This window comes from Chionomys nivalis, chromosome 16 (genome assembly GCF_950005125.1).
Source record: "Chionomys nivalis chromosome 16, mChiNiv1.1, whole genome shotgun sequence".
Classification (NCBI taxonomy): domain Eukaryota; kingdom Metazoa; phylum Chordata; class Mammalia; order Rodentia; family Cricetidae; genus Chionomys; species Chionomys nivalis.
In genome coordinates, this window is record NC_080101.1 from 27556072 (window position 1) to 27581195 (window position 25124).

At 48.6% G+C, this 25124-nt stretch overlaps 2 protein-coding genes across 4 annotated transcripts; both read left to right on the plus strand.

Annotated features, from left to right (window-relative positions):
- Positions 1-12126, plus strand: Pigo (phosphatidylinositol glycan anchor biosynthesis class O). 3 transcript variants are annotated; one of them, XM_057790902.1, is made up of 11 exons: positions 1-37; positions 750-1261; positions 2301-2444; positions 2630-2753; positions 3417-3576; positions 4039-4218; positions 4945-6472; positions 7141-7347; positions 7562-7776; positions 8291-8361; positions 8510-12126. In XM_057790902.1, exons 2-11 carry the CDS (start codon positions 751-753, stop codon positions 8637-8639), a joined length of 3270 nt encoding a protein of 1089 aa, XP_057646885.1. In that variant the 5' UTR covers positions 1-37; position 750; the 3' UTR covers positions 8640-12126. The 3 variants fall into 3 exon arrangements, with proteins under 3 accessions (XP_057646885.1, XP_057646884.1, XP_057646886.1); XM_057790901.1 differs by lacking the exon at positions 1-37 and adding an exon at positions 126-662; XM_057790903.1 differs by lacking the exons at positions 1-37; positions 8291-8361; positions 8510-12126 and adding an exon at positions 126-662 and having other exon boundaries at positions 7558-7727.
- A 2586-nt stretch (positions 12127-14712) lies between these two features.
- On the plus strand, positions 14713-24925 carry Fancg (FA complementation group G). Its single transcript, XM_057790692.1, has 14 exons — positions 14713-15160; positions 15324-15417; positions 16449-16580; positions 16795-16997; positions 19908-20043; positions 20175-20305; positions 20394-20540; positions 20783-20943; positions 22251-22317; positions 22473-22759; positions 22896-22942; positions 23439-23594; positions 23991-24108; positions 24245-24925. Exons 1-14 carry the CDS (start codon positions 15068-15070, stop codon positions 24351-24353), a joined length of 1881 nt encoding a protein of 626 aa, XP_057646675.1. The 5' UTR covers positions 14713-15067; the 3' UTR covers positions 24354-24925.
- The last annotated feature ends 199 nt before the right edge of the window (positions 24926-25124 follow it).

Sequence of the window (25124 nt, forward strand, 5' to 3'; positions counted from 1 at the left end):
ACAGGCACCGCCGCTGCACTTCCGGGCGCGGATCCAGGTGAGCCAAGGTCTCCCGAGAACCCTCTGTCGCAGCCATCCCTAGTACAGGTGCCTCAGCTTGCTGCCGGGGTGCCCGGCACCGGAGTGAGCATGCCCACGTGTTGGCCGGGTTTCCACCGGAGGAGACAGAGCCGCCGGGACTCCTGGACCCCAGATTAGCTCAACGGGCTCTAGACTAGGGCTCCTGGGGACGCCGGACCTCGGTTTTCTGTTGATCCTGGTCGCCCGGAAGCGGCGCGTGACTCCTCCCCCTCGTCTCCTCCGCCCCCGCCAGGCGGCGCCGTTTACTCAACCCGATTTTCCGTGTGGCTGCTTATCTATTACCATTGCCACCCTAGCAGTGTTGAGATAGTCCGAAGGGATTCATTGAAATGAATTGACAGAGAACCATCTACCAGCCGTTTGGAATAGTCTTGCTTCTAGACTGTGGTTTGATAGCATTAGATCTCCTGGTTGTATATGCCCAGGTTCTTGTGCTCACGCCCGGAGCCCGAAGCAGTAGGTGTAGTGTGGGTTCCAGGTTGAGATCCAGAGTCTCTGCATCTCTCCCTTAGATGGTATGACTGGTAGAAACAGCTGGAATGAGTTGGCTATGAGTTGCTTACATCTTGAAGTTTACTGCAGTAAGTGGTTGTTGTTGGGTATTGTTTTGAGGGACAAAATATCCACTTTCTTTGCACCACAATGAAAACTTTCCTCTTCTCTATCAGGATGCAGAAAGTCTCCGTGCTCCTCTTCTTAGCCTGGGTCTGTTTTCTTTTCTACGCTGGAATTGCGCTCTTCACAAGTGGCTTCCTTCTCACCCGTTTGGAGCTCACCAACCAAAGCAGCTGCCAAGAGCCCCCCGGCCCTGGTTCCCTGCCATGGGGGAGCCGAGGAAAATCTGGGGCCTGCTGGATGCCATCCCAGTTCTCCAGGGTTGTGTTGGTGCTGATAGACGCTCTGCGATTTGACTTTGCCCAGCCCCAGCGCTCACATGTGCCTGGGGAACGTCCTGTCTCCGTGCCTTTTCTGGGAAAATTAGGCTCCTTGCAGAGGATCCTAGAGAATAAACCCCACCATGCCCGACTATACCGATCTCAGGTGGATCCCCCCACGACCACCATGCAGCGTCTCAAAGCTCTCACCACTGGTTCCCTGCCTACCTTTATTGATGCTGGCAGTAACTTTGCCAGCCATGCTATAGTGGAAGATAATCTCATTAAGCAGCTCAACAGTGCAGGTCAGTATGTACCTCTTTGGAAGCCAGGGCTAACTGGCCTTTAGAAGTTGGGGAGCCAGGACTTAGCGTACCCAGCTGTAAGTTTGACTATGGTGTAGGGAAACCGAGGAGTAGAAATAGATGGGACCTTGCTTGTGGAGAACTCAAGAGATTTTTTTTTTTTTTTTTTTCTGTCCTTGAAGCTTCTAATATACACAAAATGTTTAACTCTTGGGCACTCCCAGTTAAGGAAGAAAAGGCAGGAATCTTGGCTTGCAGTGTGGAGGAAAGAATAGAGGTGTACAGTTGTGTTCACTGACTGCTTGTGAAAAAAATAGGTCAAAGGCAGAACATAATGCATAAGCCTTTAATCCCAACACTCAGGAGGCAGAGGCAAGAGGATCTCTGAATTCCAGATTAGCCTGGTCTGTATAGTGAGACCTGTCTCAAAGCAAGCAAACATACATGTCAGTAGAAACCCTAGGGACCAAGGAGTAGCAGATCATTTTGTAGGAGTGGAATGTGGTCTAGGGAATGTGGTTGTCAGAGAAAGCTTGATGGGAAATTTTAGGTGATACTGAATGAATTCCTAATCTTGGGGATGTATGGTTGGGATTCCTATTGGAACACCGGGCAGTGGTGGCGCACACCTTTAATCCCAGCACTCGGGAGGCAGAGGCAGGCGTATTTCTGTGAGTTTGAGGCCAGCCTGGTTTACAAGAGCTAGTTCCAGGACAGGCTCCAAAACTACAGAGAAACCTTGTCTCAAACAAACCAAAACAAAAAGAGAGACATTCCTATTGGATATGTGTGTACACACACACACACACATAGCGTTCTATGTGCAAGTGCACATGCCATGGTCCACATGGAGATAAGAGGTCAGCTTTAGAAGTCGATTCTCTCCTTCCACCATGTGGGTTTTGAGTCTTGAACTCAAGTTGTCAGACTTGGTGGCAAGCATTTTGACCCACTGAGCTGTCGCACCTGCTCTCTGATGGGCTTTTTAGAGTCTTCTCTCATGTTCTCCCCTGCTCTGATTCCCCTCTTGTCTCTACAGGAAGGCGTATCGTTTTCATGGGAGATGATACCTGGAAAGACCTTTTCCCTGGAGCGTTTTCCCAAGCCTTCTTCTTCTCCTCCTTCAATGTCAGAGACCTACACACAGTGGACAATGGCATCCTAGAACACCTCTATCCTACCAGTGAGCATGGGGAGAGAGCGCTTGGGGCCTCTCAACCCTGGAAGTCAGAGAGGGTGCTTTTAGTCTATAGATGCCGGCTGTGGCAGAGCCTGTGGCTGTCTCCCTAGGCATACAGGAATGCCAAGGCTGGGCTCGGGTGAGGAGTGGGCCTTGCTGTCCTGTGCTCAGTGTTCTCCCCTCCGCAGTGGACAGCGGTGCCTGGGACGTGCTGATTGCTCACTTCCTGGGCGTGGATCATTGTGGTCACAAGTATGGCCCTCACCACCCTGAAATGGCTAAGAAACTTAGCCAGATGGACCAAGTGATCCAGTGAGTGTGGGATATTGGCCGGGGGAGTGGGTTTATGTTTGAGAATCTCAGGACATAGAATACTGTGAGGAAAAACACCTTATTTGGAGCCTCTTTTGTGCATGAATGTATGTTTGCATGTATGTATGTATAAGTAATTTTGAGACAGGGTCTCATTATATAGCTCTGACTGACCTGGAACTTGCATTATAAAACAGATCAGGCTGGACTGAAACTCACGGAGATCCACCTGTCTCTGGCTTCCAAGTGCTGGGCTTAAAGGCATGCACTTTTGTGCTCTGGCTCTGAATTATTTTATACAGGCCTTTTCCCCAAAACTTAGGAGCACCATCCATTTTGAATAACTTGGCTTGTGCTCTGGGCTGCAGGGTTATGACTGAAGAGATGTCTTTTTTTTTTTTTTTGGTTTTTCGAGACAGGGTTTCTCTGTGGTTTTGGAGCCTGTCCTGGAACTAGCTCTTAGACCAGGCTGGTCTCGAACTCACAGAGATCCGCCTGCCTCTGCCTCCCAAGTGCTGGGATTAAAGGCGTGCACCATCACCGCCCGGCTAAGAGATGTCTTTTTGACTGAGGCCTGTTATGGAAGTCAGTGGTGGGGCTGAATGGGCCCCAGAGGAGAGTCTTTATCTCTCCCTACCCTCTGACACATTTCTTGGCCCTCAGGGAACTTCTGGAACGTCTGGAGAATGACACACTGCTGGTGGTAGCTGGTGACCATGGGATGACCATGAATGGGGACCATGGAGGGGACAGTGAGCTGGAGGTCTCAGCTGCTCTCTTCCTGTACAGCCCCACCCCCCTCTTCCCTACTGTCCCCCCGGAGGTGAGGCCTGGTTGTACCTCTTCTGCTCTCCCCATATTGTGACCCCGTCTTCGTAGGTTCCCTAAACCACCATCTGGCCCCACTCTCATTTATTTTTATTTATTTGTGTGTGTGAGATATGTATGTGGTATATGTGCATATGTGTGTGCTGGTATGGCTCGTGTGCAAAGAGGCCAAAGGACATTGGGGATCCTGCTCTCGCATGCTCCACCTTCTTCCACTGACACAGGGTCTCTCACTGAGCCATCCTGGTGGCCAGAAGTCCTGTCTGCCCACCACGGCACTAGGTTACAGACACACGTGGTCATGCCCAGCTTCCTACATGGATTCTGTGACCCAAACTCCTGTCCTTCTGTTTATGCAGCAAACGCTCTCACCCACTGGACCATCTCTCCAGACTCTCCCTCCCACCATTCTTACCTAGGCCTGATGAACCCCCCGATACCTGTCCTTTCTTTCTAGGAGCCAGAGGTTATTCCTCAAGTCAGCCTTGTGCCCACACTGGCACTGCTGCTAGGCCTGCCCATCCCATTTGGGAACATCGGAGAAGTGATAACTGAGCTGTTCCCAGGTGGCAACGACTCCCATCCTCAGGCATCTGCTCTGGCCCAAGTCTCAGCTCTCTATATCAATGCCCAGCAGGTAGGCGAGAGGACTAGACTTGTGTGTGCTTAAGTTCGAGGATGAAACACACCCTTGTCCTTCCCATCCTCACCTCGCCTCCATAACACAGCCACGCCCTTCTCCCATCCTGGATAGTTTGGGCCCCAGGTTTCTAAGTACCTCTGTCCTTACCCCCGTCCTTACCCCTGCCCTTACCTCTGTCTTACTTCTGTCCTTACCTCCGTTCTTACCCCCGTCCTTACCCCTGCCCTTACCCCCGTCCTTACCCCTGTCCTTACCTCTGTCCTTACCCCCATCCTTACCCCTGCCCTTACCCCCGTCCTTACCCCCGTCCTTACCCCCATCCTTACCCCTGCCCTTACCTCTGTCTTACCTCTGTCCTTACCTCCGTCCTTACCCCCATCCTTACATCTGTCCTTACCTCTGTCCTTACCTCTGTCTTACCTCTGTCCTTACCTCCGTCCTTACCCCCATCCTTACATCTGTCTTACCTCTGTCTTACCCCTGTCCTTACCTCTGTCCTTACCTCTGTCTTACTCCGTCCTTATCTCTGTCTTACTTCTGTCCTTACCTCCGTTCTTACCCCCGTCCTTACCTCCATCCTTACCCCCGTCCTTACCTCTGTCTTACCTCTGTCCTTACCTCTGTCTTACCCCCATCCTTACCTCTGTCTTATTTCTGTCCTTACCTCCGTCCCAGTTTCGTTCCCTGACCTATTCCTGTTTGTTTGACCTTTCCTGCCAGGTGTCCCGATTTCTTCATACTTACGCAGCTGCTACTCAGGATCTCCAGGTTAAAGAGCTTCGTCAGCTGCAGCAGCTCTTCTCCAAGGCCTCTGCTAGCTACCAGCAGCTCCTGCAGGACCCCCAGGAGGCTGAGACGTCGCTGAAGACGTTGACCGCTGAGTTGCAGCGGTTCCTGCGGGGAGCTCGGGCCATATGCATCGAGTCTTGGGCCCGTTTCTCTCTGGTCCGAATGGCAGGGGGTGCTGCTCTCTTGGCTGCTGCCTGCTTTCTCTGTCTGCTTGCATCCCAGTTGGCAGTATCCCCAGGCTTTCCCTTCCGCCCGCTACTGCTAGTGCCTGTAGCCTGGGGCCTAACTTGGGCCGTACTGTATGCTGGACTTGCGGTAACTGCAGGGTCAAAGGTGGATACAGTGGTTCTAGGGGCTGTGGCTGCAGCAGGGTCACTCCTCATTTTTCTGTGGAAAGTGTGGGTTAGCTGGGGGTCCAGTAGGCCCCTGGTACCCCTACTCCCTGTCCCTGGACCTGTTCTTTTGCTCCTGCTCATTCGCTGGGCCACTTTCTTCTCTGATAGTTTTGTTGTTGCTGAGGCCAGGGCTACTCCCTTCCTTTTGGGCTCTCTCATCCTATTCCTGGTTGCCCATCTTCACTGGGAGGGCCAGTTACTGCCACCTAAACTGCTTACAATGTCCCGCCTTGGCTCTTCTGCCCCAACAGGCCCTCCGCGGCACAGTGGCACATATGCCCTGAGGCTTGGAATTGGGTTGCTTTTATGTACAAGGCTAGCTGGGCTTTTCCATCGCTGCCCTGAAGAGACACCTGCTTGCCACTCCTCTCCCTGGCTGAGTCCTTTGGCGTCTATGGTGGGCGGTCGAGCCAAGAATTTGTGGTACGGAGCTTGCGTGGGGGCACTGGTGACTCTGTTAGTTGTTGTGCGCCTGTGGCTTCGCCGCTATGGTAATCTCAAGAGTCCTGAGCCACCTGTGCTCTTCGTGCGCTGGGGGTTGCCCCTCATGGCACTAGGCACGGCTGCCTACTGGGCGTTGGCGTCAGGGGCAGATGAAGCACCACCACGTCTCCGGGCCCTGGTTTCTGGGGCGTCAGTTGTGCTGCCTCGGGCTGTGGTAGGACTGGCTGCCTCAGGGCTCGTGCTGCTGCTGTGGAGGCCTGTGACTGTGCTGGTCAAGGTTGGGGCTGGTGCTTCAAGGACCAGGACTATCCTCACTCCCTTCTCAGGTCCCCCTACTTCTCAGGCTGACCTAGATTATGTGGTCCCACAAATCTACCGCCACATGCAGGAAGAGTTCCAGGGCCGGCTAGAGAGGACCAAATCTCAGGGTCCTGTCACTGTAGCCGCGTACCAGTTGGGAAGTGTCTACTCCGCTGCGATGGTCACAGCCCTCATCCTTTTGGCCTTCCCGCTTCTGCTGTTGCATGCAGAGCGTGTCAGCCTCGTGTTCCTGCTCCTGTTTCTGCAGAGCTTCCTTCTCCTGCATCTGCTTGCTGCTGGGACATCAGTCACCACCACTGGTAAATACAAACCTTAGCCCTGATGCATCTTGTTTTGAGGCAGGTGTTTCTCACCTTGACCCACAGTCCCGCGTCCCTGCAGTTGGGAAGATCTTTCTGATGTCCTCCCTTATCTGTCGTCACCATACTCGTCCCTCCCCACCCACGAGAGGGGAGAGAGAGGTTTCAGAACTCACTTCTCAGAGAAATGCACTTCAGTTAGTTACAAACGTGATACACTATGAATATATTATGGCATGGTGAGCGCTTTGTGAGGAAGAGAGAAGAAGCCAAACGCTATGGTCTTGTGCTATAACTTGAAACACTGAGGCAATGAGAATAGCAATATTGGCTGTAAGGAAGGTTGGGATAGTTTGTGACTGTGTGAAACAATTTGCTCAAGGGGGCTGGAGAGATGGCTCAGAGGTTAAGAGCATTGCCTGCTCTTCGAAAGGTCCTGAGTTCAATTCCCAGCAACCACATGGTGGCTCACAACCATCTGTAATGGGGTCTGGTGCCCTCTTCTGGCCTGCAGGCATACACACAGACAGAATGTTGTATACATAATAAATAAATAAATAAATAAATAAATAAACAAAACAATTTGCTCAAGTACTTGGAGTGGATGGTCCCAGAAGAGAAGGCTATTGATGAGATGTAATTGTAAAGAAACGCGTCTTTTCTTCTAGGTCCTTTTATTGTGCTGTGGCAGGCAGTCTCAGCGTGGGCCCTTCTGGCCACCCAGACCTTCTACTCCACTGGCCACCAGCCTGTCTTTTCAGCCATCCATTGGCATGCAGCGTTCGTGGGATTCCCAGAGGGTCATGGCTCCTCTACTTGGTTGCCTGCTTTACTAGTGGGAGCAAACACCTTTGCCTCCCACATCCTCTTTGCAGGTACCTCTTTCCTTTTCTCCCTAACTTCTGTTGACTCTAGCTTTGTGGAAAGAAAGGGAAACTTTGAATCTGGAAGGGAGGACGCAGTTTTTGTTGGCTCATTGCAATCCCTTGGCCCTAAGCTCCCTGCAGCCCAAGCCAGCTCGGGGTTGGGGATCAGGCTGGACTGGTCCCAGGATCCTCCTTTGATGCCAGTCTGTCCTCCCGGAGGCAGTAGGTTGCCCACTGCTCCTGCTCTGGCCCTTCCTGTGTGAGAGTCAAGGGCCAAGGAAGAGGCAGCAGCTCTCAGGGAGTGAAGCCGAGGCCAGAGTCAGGCCTGAGGAGGAGGAGGAGCCACTGATGGAGATGCGCCTCCGGGATGCTCCGCACCACTTCAATGCAGCCCTGATGCAGCTTGGCCTCAAGTACCTCTTCGTCCTTGGAGTTCAGGTGGGTGCAGGGGAGACATGGGAGCTGATGACCTTTGCCCCAGTGTGCACTTTACACTCTTAGTTTCAAATCCCTTGGGGGAATGATCCCTGATAGAGGTTCAGATCAGTGAAATGATTGCTCACATTCAGGCCTCAGAGGGCAGATTTGTACTGGCCTGGGCTTTGTTATTCTAATCCTGGATCATCTCTTCTCTGCTGTGTCTAGATCTGGGTCCTGTTCGTGGCCTGTCAGACATAATGGAAAAGTCGTGGGTATGGCCAGGATTCTCTTCCAGACTGATGCAGAGGCAGAGATGAGTTACTCATGTCTCCCTCTGCTGGAAGGCAGAGCACTAATGTCAGCATTACAGACAGTGCGAAGTGACTGGTCCAAGTTCACAGGAGTCAGTAGTTGAACCAGGACAAGAACTGGGTCTCCTAACTCCCAACCCAGGGTGTTTTCCAATGGTATACACTGCTTTCCTCCTTCGCCTTGCTTCCTCCAAAGTAACCGCCCATCTCTCTTCCCGTAGATTCTAGCCTGTGCCTTGGCAGCTTCCATCCTCCGAAGGCATCTCATGGTCTGGAAGGTGTTTGCCCCAAAGTAAGTGGGTTTGCTTGAGAAGAAGTGGTGTAGAGGGAGAGACTTTGAGGAAACCATGGCTATCTTAAGTCGACAAGGTTTTGCGTCTTAAGAAAGGTATTCGACCTATTATTACCTGTGTCCTGAAATACTCCATCTTTCTTCACAGGTTCATTTTTGAAGCCACCGGTTTCATTGTGAGCAGCGTGGGACTTCTCCTGGGCATAGCTTTGGTAATGCGAGTGGATGGCGCCGTGAGTTCCTGGTTCAGACGGTTGGTTCTGGCTCAGCAGAGGTAGCCCAGGCCTTGCCTGTTGGCACCTGGCCATGGAGAGGGCTGAAGAATCATCTGGCCTGACCTGTACTGGTGCTGGATATTCTGCAGGAGAGACTCAGACACATCTCCTACCGTCATGTAACCAGAGACTGCTTACCCTGGGACTTCATTCTATAATTCAGAATCACTGTGGAGCCTGAGCCCTCGCTCCTTGTTTGGATGCATCTGATGGACTACAGGGGTGGTCCCCAAAGTGGAATCAAATAGCAGTGTAAATGTGTGTATCTAAGATGTGGAAGAGCTCGCCAAGTCAGCCTCCTCCCACCAAGCACGATTAGTTATGTCACCTTAGGTGGGGGTTGCTGTACCCGAGAACTCTTTGGCGAGAAGCTGTCTGGGTTCTTCCCAAATGTTGTAGTCGTCCTGTTTGTCCTGTGTCCTCCTTGTTTGTTTGGTTTTGGTCATTCTGTGCTTTAACTGATAGCAGAGAAGACAAGCCCAGCATCGTGAAGCACATAGACGTCTGTGTCTGAAGCCTTAAGCAGCACTGTTTCTTCCTCTGGTTCCTTTCTCTCCCACAGCCGTAGAAGCCTCTCTCTAGTTTTTAGCCCATGTCACCTTTCTCACATCTACCTGCCTATTGATTATTCCCAACTTAAAGCCAAAATGAAATGAATGTAATGCATCTTTTTAAAAACAATCTCACTATGTATCTGTAGCTTGTAACTCAATGTGGAGTAGGCTAGCCTTGAAATCAGAGAGATCCACCTGCCTCTGCCTGCCAGAATAAAGGTGTGTGTCAGCACGCCTGGCTAATGATTCTCTTTTATGTTCATCCTGTGCCTCTGCTTATCCCACCACTCACATGTCGAGTTTAAAGTGTGACATTGTCCCGAAAATGTCCACCTGTGGACTTGAGAAGAGGCTCTGGAGAGAGGGAGGGGCTGGGACTGCCCTTGAGGTTTGTGTTCCAGTCATGAGGAGATGGGACTATTATGTGACAGATGAACAGATGTTAAAATGGGGACAGCTAGGTACAGTGACTGTGGTGTGAAAGAAAATGGCCCCTAAAATGAGTGGCACTGTTAGGAAGGGGGCTTGTTGGAGGAAGTGTGTCACTGGGGGCGGGCTTCCAGTTCCCTCGGTGTGACAATCACTTCACTTTCTGTTCGCGGTGACATGTAGCACTCTCAGCTCCAGTACCAAGTCTGTCTGCGTGCTGCCATGCTCCCTACCTCTGAAACTAAGTGCGCCACCCCAATTAAATGTTTTCCATATAAGAGTTGTCATGGTCAAAGTGTCTCTTGGCAGCATTAGAAACCTTAACTAAGACAACTTGGTTCCAGGGCTGTATGATGAGACTCTGTTGCTAAACAAACTTCAGACAGTGAGAGTAATTTTTGTTTTATAAATAGGCTCTCATTATATAGCCCATGATGGCCTGGAACTTCTGATCCCCCTCCTACTTTACCATCCTGAGTGCTAGGATATAGGCATGTGTACTATCATGACTACAAAATTCACCCTGTAGAAGTATGTATTTTTTTTGAGGTGTGTCGGGGGTTGGGGGGTGGAGAGATGATGGCTTAGCAAGCAGAGTGAATTTGAACCCTGGTACTGACTCTCAAAAGTTGCCCTCTGACCCTCACATATGTGCAGTTTCCATGGCCAAATAAAGAAGTAGAATGAAACTCCAGGAAAATTAAAAATTTCAAAAAAATAAAAATTTCAGGCTGAGAGATGGCTCAGGAGTTAAGAACACTGGCTGTTTTTCCAGAGGTCCTGAGGTCAATTCCCATGGACCAGATGGCAGTTCACAGCCATTTCTATAGTGGGATCTAATGCCCTCTTCTGGCATGCAGACAGAGTACATAAGATATATAAATAAATACATTAAATAAATCTCACAATGTTTTAAATAAGTTTGTGATTTTGTATTGGGCCATATTCATAGCTAACCCATAGCACATGTGGCCCTCAGCCCTGTCCAGCTTACTTGGTAGAGAAACAAAGGGAACTAAGGAGGGAGTGAGGGAAGAATAGGGAGTATGGAGTGGCGTGAGATGCTCAAAGTATCGTCTCTACTTGTTTGAGAATGTCCTTATGGAAGCCAGTACCATGTACAATGAATGAAACCAATGAAAAAAAATTAAGGAAGTACATAATTATTTAACGTAAAAGCTAAAATAATAATAATAATAATAAAAAGATTGCCATACATGCTGGGCTGCTGAGCATAGTGGCACGTGCCTGTGACCCTAGCAGTTGGGAGACTGAAGTGGGTTTATCCTGAGTCTTAAAAACAAAGCATAAGTCAGAGAACTTCTTGTGAAGTTGCACACCGTTTTACATTCTCTCCAGCATTGTATGCATTTATTTCTGTTGCTCACAGTGTCTCCCGCAGCCCAGGCTGGCCTCCACCTCACTTTATAGCCAAAGATGGCCTTGAACTGGTCCTTTGTCCTACTCTTGAGTGCTGGGATTATGTTGGAAGCCATTCGCCTAGCTTTGGATCAGCATGTGAGTGTTGGTCCAATGGGTCTCCACAAGGCAAAGCCCAAGGAGACAGTCTCACTGGGCAAGAACCAGTGAACTTCAAGACAGCGTAGAATACTGCTGGGATTGCACTGCCTGCGAGCTATCTTCTCTCTCACAATATTGATAATTTTCTTGGTTATTAGTGTTAGTCATGCATGGGACAGATGTGATCATTCCTGGAAAACCTATTTTTTTTCTCATATTTTCTAAAATCCTTTGGGAGCTGATGCTTCTCGGGTTTCTTGTCTGGGGGTGACAGTTGTCACTCCAGGCCTCCAGAGCTATTCTGATTCAGTGTTAACAGAATCTGCGATGGATCACCCATATTTCTGTATATATGCTTTGTTAAGTTTTGAATGATGCTGTTCTTGAGCATGTGTGCCTATGTTTACCATCTTTTAGCTTTGTAAAGACAGGATTATGTGGCTTGATATTTGGCCTAGCAAAATTATAATTGTTGTTTTGATTTAAAAGATATTTTGTTGTAAAGGTTGGGAAAAACATAGTTGATGTATTTGTTTTTGCTGGAGTTAAGGTTGGAGGGTGGAAAAAAGCATGTGTTATGTGATTTCTAATTGGTCTTAATAATAAAAACCCAGAGTCAGATATCAAGGTGAATGCTTAAAGAGCAGAGAAGCAGAGCAGCCAGTCACTAGTTCTTACCTCTACCGAATGGGGTATCCTGTCTCAGACTGAATGGCCTGAGCTCCTGTCTCCTGCTGCCTTTTATTCCTCTCTCTCTGCCTAGCCATATCACTCCTGTTTCCACCTCCCCTGGGGTTAAAGGTGTGAGCCACCACTGCATGGCTCTATTTCTCTTTTAGACTGATTCACGTCTCCTGTAACACAGGATCGCCCTAAACTCATAGAGTTCCATCTGCCTCTGTCTCTTGAGTGCTGGGATTAAAGGTGTGCACCACCACGGCCTGGCCTTTATCTATGGCTGAGTAGTGTGGCTAGCTCCACACTCTGATCTTCAGGTAAGCTTTATTTGTTAAAGCACAGACAAAATATCAGCATAAAAATGTTTGTTAATATGGAAAATATGCTTGTTTGAAGTATAAATAAAGATGTCTTGACCTACTCAGGGCAGCCACTTGTGTGCAATTCATCTGGAGGTCGGACACTACTTCATTTCTTCATACCCGAAGCCCCTTCCCCATCTCAGGACTTGAACCCTGGCTTTGGCAGGACCGACCACAGCAGGATTACAGGCCTACAGCACAACCCTGACTAACATTTCCTGAGAATAATGGCTTTGCTACTGAGCCATATCTCCAGATGTGGGCTTTGATTTTTCTGTATCTGTGTAATACTTGTTATCTGTCTCCTACTGATGACTTCAGTCTTCCTAGAAGATGTGATGTGTTTTAGTTTTACATTCTAGTTTTTCTTGAGGACTTGTAGAATATTTTTCTTGTGCTTACTAGAGAAATGTCCATTCAGATTCTCTATTTTTTTTCTTTGCCACTGCTAGGTGTGGTGGTGCTTGCACCTGGGAGGCAGAGGGAGGTGAGGCTCTGTGAGTTCAAGGCCAGCCTTGTCTGCGTGGACAGTTTCAGGGCAACCAAATGCACTTAGTGAGATCTTGTTTCAAGAACAAAACAATAAAAAAACACCCAAGAAACTCTACCATTGAACTGTCCACACAGACCTAATAATTCTTCTTCTTCTTCTTCTTCTTCTTCTTCTTCTTCTTCTTCTTCTTCTTCTTCTTCTTCTTCTTCTTCTTCTTCTTCTTCTTCTTCTTCTTCTTCTTCTTCTTCTTCTCCCTCCTCCTCCACCACCTCCCCCGCCCTTTGCTTGTTTTCTGAGGCAGGGCTTCTCTTTGACAGCCCTAGCTGTCCTGGAACTCACTTTGTAGACCAGCCAGGCTGGCCTCAAACTCAAAGAGATCAACCTGCCTCTGCCTCCAGAGTGCTGGGATTGAAGGTGTGATTTTTCTTATAGATAGATACCTTTCTCTTTGGAGCATGAGATTTATTTATTATTATTATTTTTGTTTGCTTGCTTGCTTTTTGGTTTTCAGGGTCTCATGTGGATCAAGGCTGGCCTTGAATTGTTGATCCTCCTGCCTCAGATCTTGGTCCGCCACTCCCATCACGCCGCTACCATCAGAGTCATGCACCACCACTCCCAGATTAAATATTTTCCATTTTAATGAAGTTCAACTTTTTATTCCTCATTTTTCATTCTTACTTAATGTTCATGCTTATTAATTGATTTAAGAACATATTGTTGGCTGGAGGGCTGGTGCAGTGGCTAAGAACACTTGTTGCTCTTGTAGACGCTATGGATTCAATTCCCAGCACAGGCGCTGGTTTGCTACCGTCCATCCAGTACAAGGAGATCTGATACCCTCCTCTAACCCTCCCCAGGACTAGGCTTGCCTGAGGTATACATAGCATAAATATGTAGAACCCTCACACATAAGACAGAAATGAATGAACCAAATAAGAAATGTTTTGGCAGGGCATGGTGGCACACATTTTAATCCCAGCACTGGGAGACAGGCAGCGAAATCCTTAGGAGTTTGAGACCAGATATTCTAGACCAGTGGTTCGTAACTTTCCTAATGCTGCAACCCTTTAATACTGTTCCTCATGTTGTGGTGACCCCTGAATCATAAAATTATTATTAACTTCTTAACTGTAACTTTGCTACTGTTATGAATCATAACACAAATATTTGATATGGGACCCCAAAGGGGTCTTGACCATAGGTTAAGAACCACAGTTTGAGAATCTTTGAAGTGAATTCCATGTAGCTAAGGCTACATAGAGAGACTTTGTCTCAGAAAACAAAACAACAAAACCCTCATTGCTTGCTGGGCATGGTGGCACCCACTTGTGATCCCAGCACTTGAGAGGCAGAAGGACTACCACCAATTGGAGGTTGCAAAGCCAGTACCAGGCCAGGCAGGATTACATAGTGAGACTTTTTCAAAAATAACACTGGGCTGGACAGATGGCTCCGGGGTAAGAGTATAATGTGCTCTTGCAGGCTTGTGCTCTATTCCCAGTACTCATGTCAGGGGGGTCAGGCCTGAAGCTCAGGTCCAGGGCATTGGCCACACGTACTCGCATGCACCTACTCATAACAGACACATACACATAATTACCAACAAAAAATAGTCTTCAGAAATAACTACAGCGAAGCAAAACCAAAACTTGTTAAACCCATGAAGGTGATCGCTTGTTTTCTAAGCTTTATATTTGGGGATTTTGCATTTCTTCTGTGAATCGTTTTGGATTATAACAGTGTCATGTACTTTTTTCTCCTCTCTGTTTTGGGATGTCCGTTTCCCCTGGCTTTTTGCTCAAAGAGAAAGGATGGGAAGATTACCAAGGACTTCAGTCCCCTGTCCCTAGCTTTCAGGAGACATTTCTTTGAAGGGGGTGGGGGTGGAGAGGATGAGTGGAGGTGGGGGTGGGGAACCCTTCATTGGGCTCTCTCCACAGTACTACAACCCCCAGCAGGCACCGCGCGGGCCAGCCTGCCACGGAGGGGAAAACCTGGGCTGCCGTTGGTGCTCAGGCAGAGCGGGGCCAGAGACTCTGGGGCCAAGGCTCGCTCTCTAACCTAGTCTCACTACTTTGGCCCAGGCCAAGGCCAACAGTCTGTACCTGGCCTGTGGCTGGCCTGTCTCCCCACTTCGTTGTTCCGGGTTTCTTTTCAGTTTCCCGCGGGAACCGACTCTTGAAGTGAACCAACCGCGGCAGAGAGTTTTGCAGCCTGGCCAACCAGAGCCGCGGTGGCGGCGGCGAGGAGTGAGTGAACTTCTGGCCACCGAGAGCCCGCCGGCTGCGACCGAGAGGGCCACCCTCCTCGCGTCTAAGGTGAAGGCGTCGGTGGGACCAGCCTCACCCATCAGAAAACCTCTTCGGGTAACGGGGCGCCACCTCAGCGACAATGTCCAGCCAGATCATTCCAGCTCTCCCCAAAACATCTAGTATCCTGGACCTGTGGAGGGAAAAGAATGACCGGCTCGTTAGACAGGCTAAGGTAAGATGTTGCTGGGACCCTCGTCCCGTATCCTCAAGATCCCAGAAAGCGGTTTTGCAATGATTTCACCCTTGCTTAGGGAAAGGAGCAGAGCTTGATTTCTATCCGAAGAACCAGAAGGGCCTGGAAAATGTGTCCATTGTCCATCACCTTCTAATTTCAGCAGCTGACTGGGGATTCTCGTCCGTCTTTGAGGCGACAGCAGTTGGCTCAAGACACACTGGAAGGGTTTAAGGAGCTCCTCATCACTTTGCAAGGTAAGACAGAGCTTCCAGGAGCTTCATTTCCTCTCCCCAGCAGCCAAAGATCAGCTTCTCTTACGTGGCTCTGGAACTGTGAGTATTCTGGGGCTCAGGGACCCCTGTTTTGTCGGGTGTTCTGTATTGTGCGGATGATCAAAGAAAGAAAGGTCACTTCAAGATGAATTTTCGCCTTTTTGCAATGGACTAAACCTCGAATAGCCGTGCAAAGGTGTATTGGTTGACTGTTACACAAAAGTTGCTTTTGGGGTAAAACAAGCTCCTCATACAATAGCCCCTCATTTCATCTGCATGTTCTTCTGGAGGACAGCATCACATCCTTGTCGCTTTAGTCCCTATTGTGTACCGTTTGTAGTGCTCAATAATTCTGGGCGCTCCAAGTGTGCCAGGACTGTCTCGCGGTGACAAAGCCATGCAAATGGTGTACAGCTCCTTCAGAAAAACAGCTCTGTAGATAACAGAGAACAACCACTGTTTCCACATGTTTTCTTCAAAGTCTAAGAACTTCTAGAAAACAACTGTTCATTCGGATGTTTACCCTGGATACAATGAATGGTTTAACTAGCCGGGCGGTGGTGGCGCAGGCCTTTAATCCCAGCACTTGGGAGGCAGAGGCAGGCGGATCTCTGTGAGTTCGAGACCAGCCTGGTCTACAAGAGCTAGTTCCAGGACAGGCTCCAAAACCACAGAGAAACCCTGTCTCGAAAAACCAAAAAAAAAAAAAAAAAAAAAAAAAAAAAAGGTTTAACTAATCGCCCACCTACACTGTTTAAAGCACAAAAGAGACAGGGGTGGACTTGTCTTTCAATAGGTGAATTCCTCCTTACCCTACACACACACACTCACACACTGCAACATTTGAAGAATGATTTTCAGGAGATTTCGAGATCTTCTCTCCAGGTTGTCTGACCAAAAGATGAATTCCTTATTGAAGCCATCTTGGTTGGAGTGGGCTTGATCTCTGGGATGGAAAGCATTCGGGCTGTATCTCATGGGACAGCCTGAGAGACCAGCATCTGTTGCTCCAGGACTCCCTGCTGCTGTTCCTGTTCTCCCCTTGGAGCTGACTGTTACCTGTAATTATATAATCCTGAGGGCTAGCCTGGCCCAGGATTTCACTGAAGACCTTACCCAGGATGTCCAAAGGGGCCTAGAGAGAGGTAAGACCTCCCATGTCCCTAACAATCCAGTCTGGATTTAGAGGTGAGGCTAGGGGCTGGAGGAGGAGCGAGAGGCACCAATACCTTCGTTGAGAATGATGCCGTTTCTAGTCCTCTGCATGTTCCTCAGACCAGGCACATTATTGTTTTCTTTGGGATTTTAGATCAGAGAGTGTGGGGAGCTGAGAGATGGATGTGTGTGTGTGCTCTACAGTGCTGGAGACCCAGAATCAGCTGGAGCCCAAGTCGCAGCAGAGACTCCCGGAGCTGTGGCACTCCGTCCTCTCTGCCTCCTCCCTTCTGCCGGAGCTGCTACCTGCCTTACACTGCCTGGCCAGCCTTCAGGCTATCCTCTGGATGAGTACTGACCACCTGGGGGATCTGGCCTTGCTGTTGCAAACCCTAAATGCCAGCCAGGTAACTGGGGAAGTGAAGATGAACTTGCCTACCCTCCTGTCTTCATAGCTGTGGTATTTTACCTAGGGCTTCAGACATGCTAGGCAAGCACTCTACTGCCAAGATACATTTTCCATTTCCCCTCCCACCCACTCTTTCAGAAAATTTATTTCTAGCTGGGCTGTAGTGGCATACACCTTTAATCCCAGCATTCGGGAAGCAGAGGCAGGTGGATCTTTGTGAGTTCGAGGCCAGCCTGGTCTACAAGAGTTAATCCAGGCCGGGCGATGGTGGCGCACGCCTTTAATCCCAGCACTCGGGAGGCAGAGGCAGGTGGATCTCTGTGAGTTCGAGACCAGCCTGGTCTACAGAGCTAGTTCCAGGACAGGCTCCAAAGCCACAGAGAAACCCTGTCCAAAGCTACAGAGAAACCCTGTCTCAAAAAACCAAAAAAAAAAAAAAAAAAAAAAAGGAAAAATGAAAATCTATTTCTATATGTATGAGTGTTTGACTTATATGTATGTATGTATACAGTGTTCATGCGTGGTACCCATGGAGGTCAGAAGAAAGGGTCAGATTCCCTGGAACTGGAGTTACAGATAGTTGTGAGCCACCATGTGGGTGCTGGGAACCAAATTTAGGTCCTCTGTAAGAACAAATGCCATCTCTCCAAGTCCACACCACCCCCTACCCATCCACCCACACTTGTTCTCAAGGCAGACCAGGCTGGCTTCAAACTCACAAAGATCTTCCAGCCTCTGCCTCTAAGTGCTGGGTTTAGAGGATTATGCCATCATGACAGGTCTCGTCATTTTTGAGACAGGCTCTTACTGTGTACCCAGGCCCCAAACTTGCTGCGTTTCTCCTTGGCTCAGCCCCTCCAATGCCGAGCTTTACAGGTGTGAATCGCCATACCCAGCTCTTGATTCTCATTGTTTTGTTTGTTTGTTTGTTTTGCTTTTTTGGTTTTCAAGACAGGGTTTCTCTGTAGTTTTGGAGCCTGTCCTGGAACTAGCTCTTGTAGACCAGACTGGTCTTGAACTCACAGAGATCCGCCTGCCTCTGCCTCCCCTCCCGAGTGCTGGAATTAAAGGTGTGCGCCACCGCTGCCTGGCTCTCACTGTTTTTTAATTGGAGATAGAACTTTACTAAATTGTTCAGTCTAGCCTTGAACTTACTCTGTAGCCCCGTTCAAGATGATCCTTTTTGCCTTAGGTGCTAGAGTGGTGGTTCTCAACCTGTGTGACCTCTTTGAGGGTCAAATAACCCTTTTACAGGATCACCTAAGACCATCAGAAACAGATATTTATATTATGATGCATAATAGAACCAAATTACAGTTATGAAGAAGCAACAAAATAATTTTATGGTGGGGGGTCATCATAACATAAGGAACTGTTTGAAAGGGTCACAGCATTAGGAACTTGAGAACCACTGTTCAGAGGCTGCATCACTAGAGTCACAGGCCTATACCACCATTCTCAGCTTACAGCGTCATCTGCTGGGAAGGCTGCTATGATGGTTGGCAAAAAATTGCAAGCAAACAACAACAACAAAAAAAACAAAAACAAAAAACAAAACAAAACAAAAACCCAAATAAAAACCAAACCAGTTTTTTTTTCCCTTCCCCCTGAGACAGGGATTTTCTGTATAGCCCTAACAGTCTTGGAACTTACTCTGTAGACCAGGCTGGCCTCAAACTCACAAAGATCTGCCTGCCTCTGCTTCCTGAGTGCTAGGATTAAAGGCGTGTGCAACCACCTCTGCCCAGCTAAAACCAGGTTTGTTTGTTTGTTTGTTTTTGAGTGACCTTTCTCTGGTTAGCTCCTCATTGGGGGATTTTTCTTTTCTTTTTTTTTTTTTTTCTTTTTTTCTTTTTGGTTTTTCAAGACAGGGTTTTTCTGTAGCTTTGGAGTCTGTCCTGGAACTCCCTTTGTAGACCAGGCTGGCCTCGAACTCACAGAGATCCGCCTGCCTCTGCCTCCCGAGTGCTGGGATTAAAGGTGTGCACCACCACCGCCCGGCCTGGGGGATTTTTCTTGAGGGCAGTTTTAAAAATAGCTTAATAAATCAAAATCAGGATAAGGCTCTTGTGACTGCTGAAGCTACCTCCTAGCCTCAGTCTTCTCATAGTAACCCAAGAATATTCCATGTCCCATGTCATATGGGACCTGGACATATGAGTGACAGGGAACTTCAGTTATTACTTTCTAGGATTTTTCGTCCTGCCCACGTCATTGCCCCATAGTTATCTTTCTCTTATAATGGGGGAACAGTAATCAGAAGGATTCTTGGGCTCAAAAACTGGGATAAGAGTGACAGGAGGAGGGCTGGAGAGATGGCTCAGAGGTTAAGAGCACTGGCTGCTCTTCCAGAGGTCCTGAGTTCAATTCCCAGCAACCACATGGTGGCTCACAACCATCTGTACTGAGATCTGGTGCCCTCCTCTGGCATGTGGGCATATATCGAGGCAGAATGTTGTATACATAATAAATAAATAAAAAAAGAGTGACAGGAGGAGACAGGATGCTTACAGGACTGACAGGAGGAGACAGGATGCTTACAGGACAGACTGACAGGAGGAGACAGGATGCTCACAGGACAGACTGACAGGAGACAGGATGCTCACAGGACAGACTGACAGGAGGAGACAGGATGCTCACAGGGATAGACTGACAGGAGGAGACAGGATGCTCACAGGGATAGACTGACAGGAGGAGACAGGAAGCTCACAGGATAGACTGACAGGAGGAGACAGGAAGCTCACAGGATAGACTGACAGGAGGAGACAGGAAGCTCACAGGATAGACTGACAGGAGACAGGATGCTCACAGGGATAGACTGGCAGGAGATAGGATGCTTACAGGGACAGACTGACAGGAGACAGGATGCTCACAGGGATAGAGCCTTTGACTGTCCTTCTCTCTCCAGACAGAGACCTCTGAGGATCTGCTGCTACTGCTAAAGTCCTGGAGCCCTCTGGCTGAGAAGGCAGATACCCCATTGAGTATACAGGATGCTGAGAGTTTGAGGGATGTTCTTTTGACAGCATTTGCCTGCCGCCAAGGTCTAGTAACCTCCTCTTTCCCTAAGGGGTCCTCTGGGCTTATGCTCTTTGTATCTTCATGGAGTTCTCTAGGTTCTTGTTTCCCATCATGCTTCTTGCCTTTTCTAATCCTGTACCGTGATTGCCCCCAGGCCTCCAGGAGCTAATCACAGGGAGCCTACCCCGTGCACTAAGCAGCCTGCATGAAGCAGCCTCAGGCCTGTGTCCACCTTCTGTGTTAGTCCAGGTGTACACAGCTCTGGGGACTTGTCTTCGGAAGATGGTAAAGATAAACCTGTAAGGGTTGGGAGAAACCCTGGGCAGCATGCTCTGTGAGGGTAGCTTAGGCTTGTCTCTTCCCATTCATATAGGGAAATCCACAGAGAGCGCTGTTGTACTTGACTGCAGCCCTGAAGGTGGGAGCCACCTGTGCCCTTCCACTTCTGGAGGCTTCCAGAATATATCGGCAACTAGGAAATACAGCAGCAGAGCTGGAGAGTCTGGAGCTGCTGGCTGAGGTGAGGAGCTTTAGTGGAGACACCTTGTGGAGGACTGTGCAGGTGCTTGTGTTGGGGTGACTCGTCAAGACAGAAGTGCACAGATGTGTGGGGCTCGATGATTTAAATTCTTGCCGGGCGGATCTCTGTGAGTTCGAGGCCAGCCTGGTCTACAAGAGCTAGTTCCTGGACAGGCTCCATAGCTACAGAGAAACCCTGTCTCGAAAAAAAAAAAAGATTTAAATTTTTTTTGTTCTTTTTAGGCCTTGAGTGCCCCTCATAGTCCCATTCATAGTTCAACACTCAAACTTCTTATTGAGGTAGAATTGCTGCTTCCACAACCTGGCCCAGCCTCTCCTCTTCATTGCGGCACACAGAGCCAGGCTAAGCACCTGCTAGCAAGTCGATGTCTACAGACAGGGAGGTGAGTCTCCCTGCTGCTCACCTGAGCCTCTCTTCCCATTTCTGATGCTTTTGCTGAACTGTAATTCTCTTTCTCTAAAATTTTATTTATTTTTGGTATGTGTGGTATGCCTGTGTGTGCAGGGATGGGGGAGCTTCCTCTTGGCTATTTTGGGGTGTGTGAAAGCTAGAGATTGACAGGTATCTTCCTATATTGCTGTATACTGTAGGTTTTGAGACAGGATCTCTCTGTGAACCTGGACCTCACTAGTTTTGGCTAGACTGGCTGGCCAATGAAGCCTTGTGATTTGCCTGTCTCTGACTCCTCCCTCGTCCCCAGTGCTATGGTTAAAAATGTGTACTGTAGCCTAGTGGTAGTGGCTGCAGTGGTGGTGGTGTGTGCCTTTAAACCCAGCACTTGGGAGGCAGAGGCAGGTGCATCTCTGAGTTTGAGGCCAGCCTGATCTACAGAACGAGTTCCAGGATAGCCAGGGCTACACAGAGAAACTCTTGTCTCATAAAAACAAAAACAAGGGGTTGGAGAGATGGCTCAGAGGTTAAGAGCACTGACTGCTTCTTCAGAGGTCCTGAGTTCAATTCCCAGTAACCACATGGTAGCTTGCAACCATCTGTAATGAGATCTGGAGCCCTCTTCTGGCCTGCACGCATACACACAGTTAGAACACTATATACATAATAAATCTTAAAAAAAAAAAAAAAAAAGAAAGAAAGAAAGAAAGAAAGAAAAAGAAAAAAGTGTATTTCCGTACTGGGTTTTTACAAGAGCACTGGGGCTCTAAACTCATCATAGTTGTATAACTAGCACTGTATCCACTGAACCATGTTTCCCAGACCCCTTCTTTTCCTTTGTGTGATTGCTTATCCCTGTGATTAAAGCATTGGCAAGACATAGCCTCCTGCCTTAAAGCGGGACCTTAACTGAGAAGTCCTCATGCAGACAGTAACCTCCCTCATCTCTCCTGAAATGGGATAGATCTATACTGAGCCAGGGTTGGAGCTCCCAAACCCTGCTCCCCCTTTACTCCTCAGGACCCAAGGCATCCATTAGCAAAGAGTATTCTTTTTTTTTTTTTTTTTTTTTTTTTCGGTTTTTCGAGACAGGGTTTCTCTGGTTTTGGAGCCTGTCCTGGAACTAGCTCTTGTAGACCAGGCTGGTCTCGAACTCACAGAGATCCGCCTGCCTCTGCCTCTCAAGTGCTGGGATTAAAGGCGTGCGCCACCACCGCCCGGCAAAGAGAGTATTCTTACTGGAACCTTATTGGGGGGCCAGAGTCCTTGGTGAAACTCACGGTCTGCCTGCCTCTCCAGGGCAGAGGATGCTGCGGAACATTACCTGGACCTGCTAGCTATGTTGCTGGGTGGCTCAGAGCCAGGGGTAGGTGTGTCTTAAGGTTCTCTGCAGTTAGGTGGGTGGGTTGGGACACCCCCACCCTATTCATTGGTCTCTTTGCATGGTACTGGAACCTGGTGATGAGCTCAGGAATGGTGTCATGCCACTTCAAGACACTGTCTCCTCTTCCCCTCCCCCAGTTCTCCCCACCCACCTCCTCTACAGGGCCTTGTATACCAGAGTTGTGTCTGGAGGCGGCAGCGGCGCTGATCCAGGCAGGCCGGGCCCAAGATGCTTTGACTGTATGTGAGGAGCTGCTCAGCCGAACCTCATCTTTGCTTCCCAAGATGTCCTTGTGGGAAAATGCCAGAAAAAGAGCCAAAGAACTGCCATACTGTCCGTTCTGGGTCTCTGCCACCCACCTGCTTCAGGGCCAGGCCTGGTCACAACTAAAGGCTCAAAAAGAGGCACTTAGTGAGTTTAGCCAGTGAGTCAGGAAGCAGAGCGCTGGGGAGGTGTGGAAGGATGACTTCTGGTGGGGACCTTGGTTGATGGACTTTGTTCTCAGTAGTCACCTTAATGTCCGAGGTCAGCTCTTTATCCTTGTTTATATCCTACTTCAGGTGCCTTGAGCTGCTCTTTCGGGCCCTGCCTGAGGACAAAGAACAAGGTGATTTAATTTTTTTTTTTTTGATTTAATTTTTTTAAAAAAAAATTTCTCTTTTCCTTTCTTTTCTTTTTTATGAAAGAGGTTCTCATATAGAACAGCTGGCCTTAAGTTTACTATTTTAGTCAAGAATGACCTTCTGTTCCTCCTGCCTCTACCTCTCAGTGTTTGCCACCATGCCTGACTCTAATTTAGATTGTCAGTTTTTCTTAACTCCTGAAAGTGGCTTGTGGACTCCCTTTCCATTGTGCTTCGGTCCACTAGACCTGCTGGGCATGTAGCACATACCTTTAATCCTAGCCCTTCAGCAGGTAGACCTCTGAGTTTGAGGCCATCCTGATATACACAGTGAGTGCTGAGTCAGTCGGGACTATGTGGTAGGACCTTGTCTCAAAAAAAAAAAGTTGGGGAAGGTAGGATGAGAATGGGGACTTGGGGGTTTAGCGACTATGGCTAGGATGGCAGGAAGATACTTGCTGACTTTGGTGGTGATCTCTAGGGGCAGGCTCCAACTGTGAGCAGAAGTGTAGGCCTGATGTGGCACTGAAACATCTTCAAGTAGCTGCTCTGCTTAGTCGTGGGCTGGAATGGGCAGCCAGTAACCAGGATACCAAAGCCTTAAGTGACTTTCTCCTTAGTGTGCAGATATGCCCAGGTAAGTACTTTTGTATGACATTAGCTGTACAAGAGGGGTGGTACTTGGACAGAAGTGTAAGCATAGTATGCCCAGATAGGAAGACTGGGTAGGTCTTTACTGTATTACCCAGGAGGTACCCATGTGTGCATATACAAACAAACATGTATGCAAGCTCCTAAGAATTCTCTGGTTTCCCTGTTGTCCTCAGACATAAAGATCTGGACTATGTAGCGGTGGGTTTGTAGGAACAGGGCCAATTGAACACTTTGTACTGGGCAGGCGGTGGCTTCTGGGAGAGTATGGTTATAAATAATCTAGTTTTGGTTTCGTGTGTGTGTGTGTAGACAAGATGCTTCCTCTCTCCAGGTCTGTAAATCAGGTTCTAAGTCTTTGTACTTTGGGGTGGGGCTGTAGGCAGCAGAGATGGTTCCTTTTACCTGCTTCAGACTCTGAAAAGATTGGAACGGAAGAATGAGGCTGCTGCTTTCTGGCAGAAGGCCCAAACTCAGCCAGCACAGGAAGAAGCCACCTGGTAAGACTGAGTCTTCCTGGCTTGGGGCTGTGTAGGGAGCTGGAATCCTGGTGGGGGTGATGAGGAACAGAAGGAAGGAAGATGTCAAACCTTTGTCCATCTGTCACTCTTAGGCATCACCATTCTTGCTTTTCAGGTCTCTTCCACTGTATTTAGAAACGTGTTTGAGCTGGATTCATCCCCCTAACTGTGAAGCTCTCCTTGAGGAGTTTGGAACGTCTCTGCTGGAGTCTTGTGACCTGTAGTTTCCTTGTTCCCAGGAGCTTGAGCTAGGGCCCCTGTGGACCGTCTCCGTGGGGAGGGGTTTTCTCTGCCTTATCCTCTTTGGATAATATGGCTGGAGCTGATTGTTCCCAAATAATTCTTCCACTGAGGAGGTTGGTGTCGTATGAACTTGGTCTGCTTCCTGCCAGTCTGGTTCCAGAATGCTTTCATGAGCAAACCATTGACTTTGGTGATGACACTTTTCTCCGGTCTCCCTTCCTTCCTTCCTTCCTTCCTTCCTTCCTTCCTTCCTTCCTTCCTTCCTTTCTTTTTCTTTCTTTCTGGTGTGTGTGTTGAGTAAAATCTCATATTTATCTCTTATCTGCTTACTACACATGGTTGAATGGGAAGGCTCATGGCAGGCTAGTTGGATGCTGGTTTTTAAGATGCTATCTTTCCAACATCCATTTCTGTCTGCCTTCCCTGCCTCCCAGATCGCCTCTTCTCCCCACTTTCCTTTTGGAAGGTTGGATTGTGGAGACTGAACTCCAAATCCTCACACATAATCCGCAGTCCCTATCCCTCACCCAGCCTCCCCCCCATCTAACTTAAGCGCTCGAGGTGTATGAGGAAAATGTTACATTAATCCTTTCAAGGAAGCAGTGACATAGTCCTTTAAAAATTATTATTAAAATTTCAATTACTTATTTTAAATCATGTGTGTGTATGCTATCCATATGTGCGTGGATGCCCTTGGAGGCCAGAGGCATTGGGTCCCTCAGAGCTATAGTTACAGGAGGTTGTGAACCACC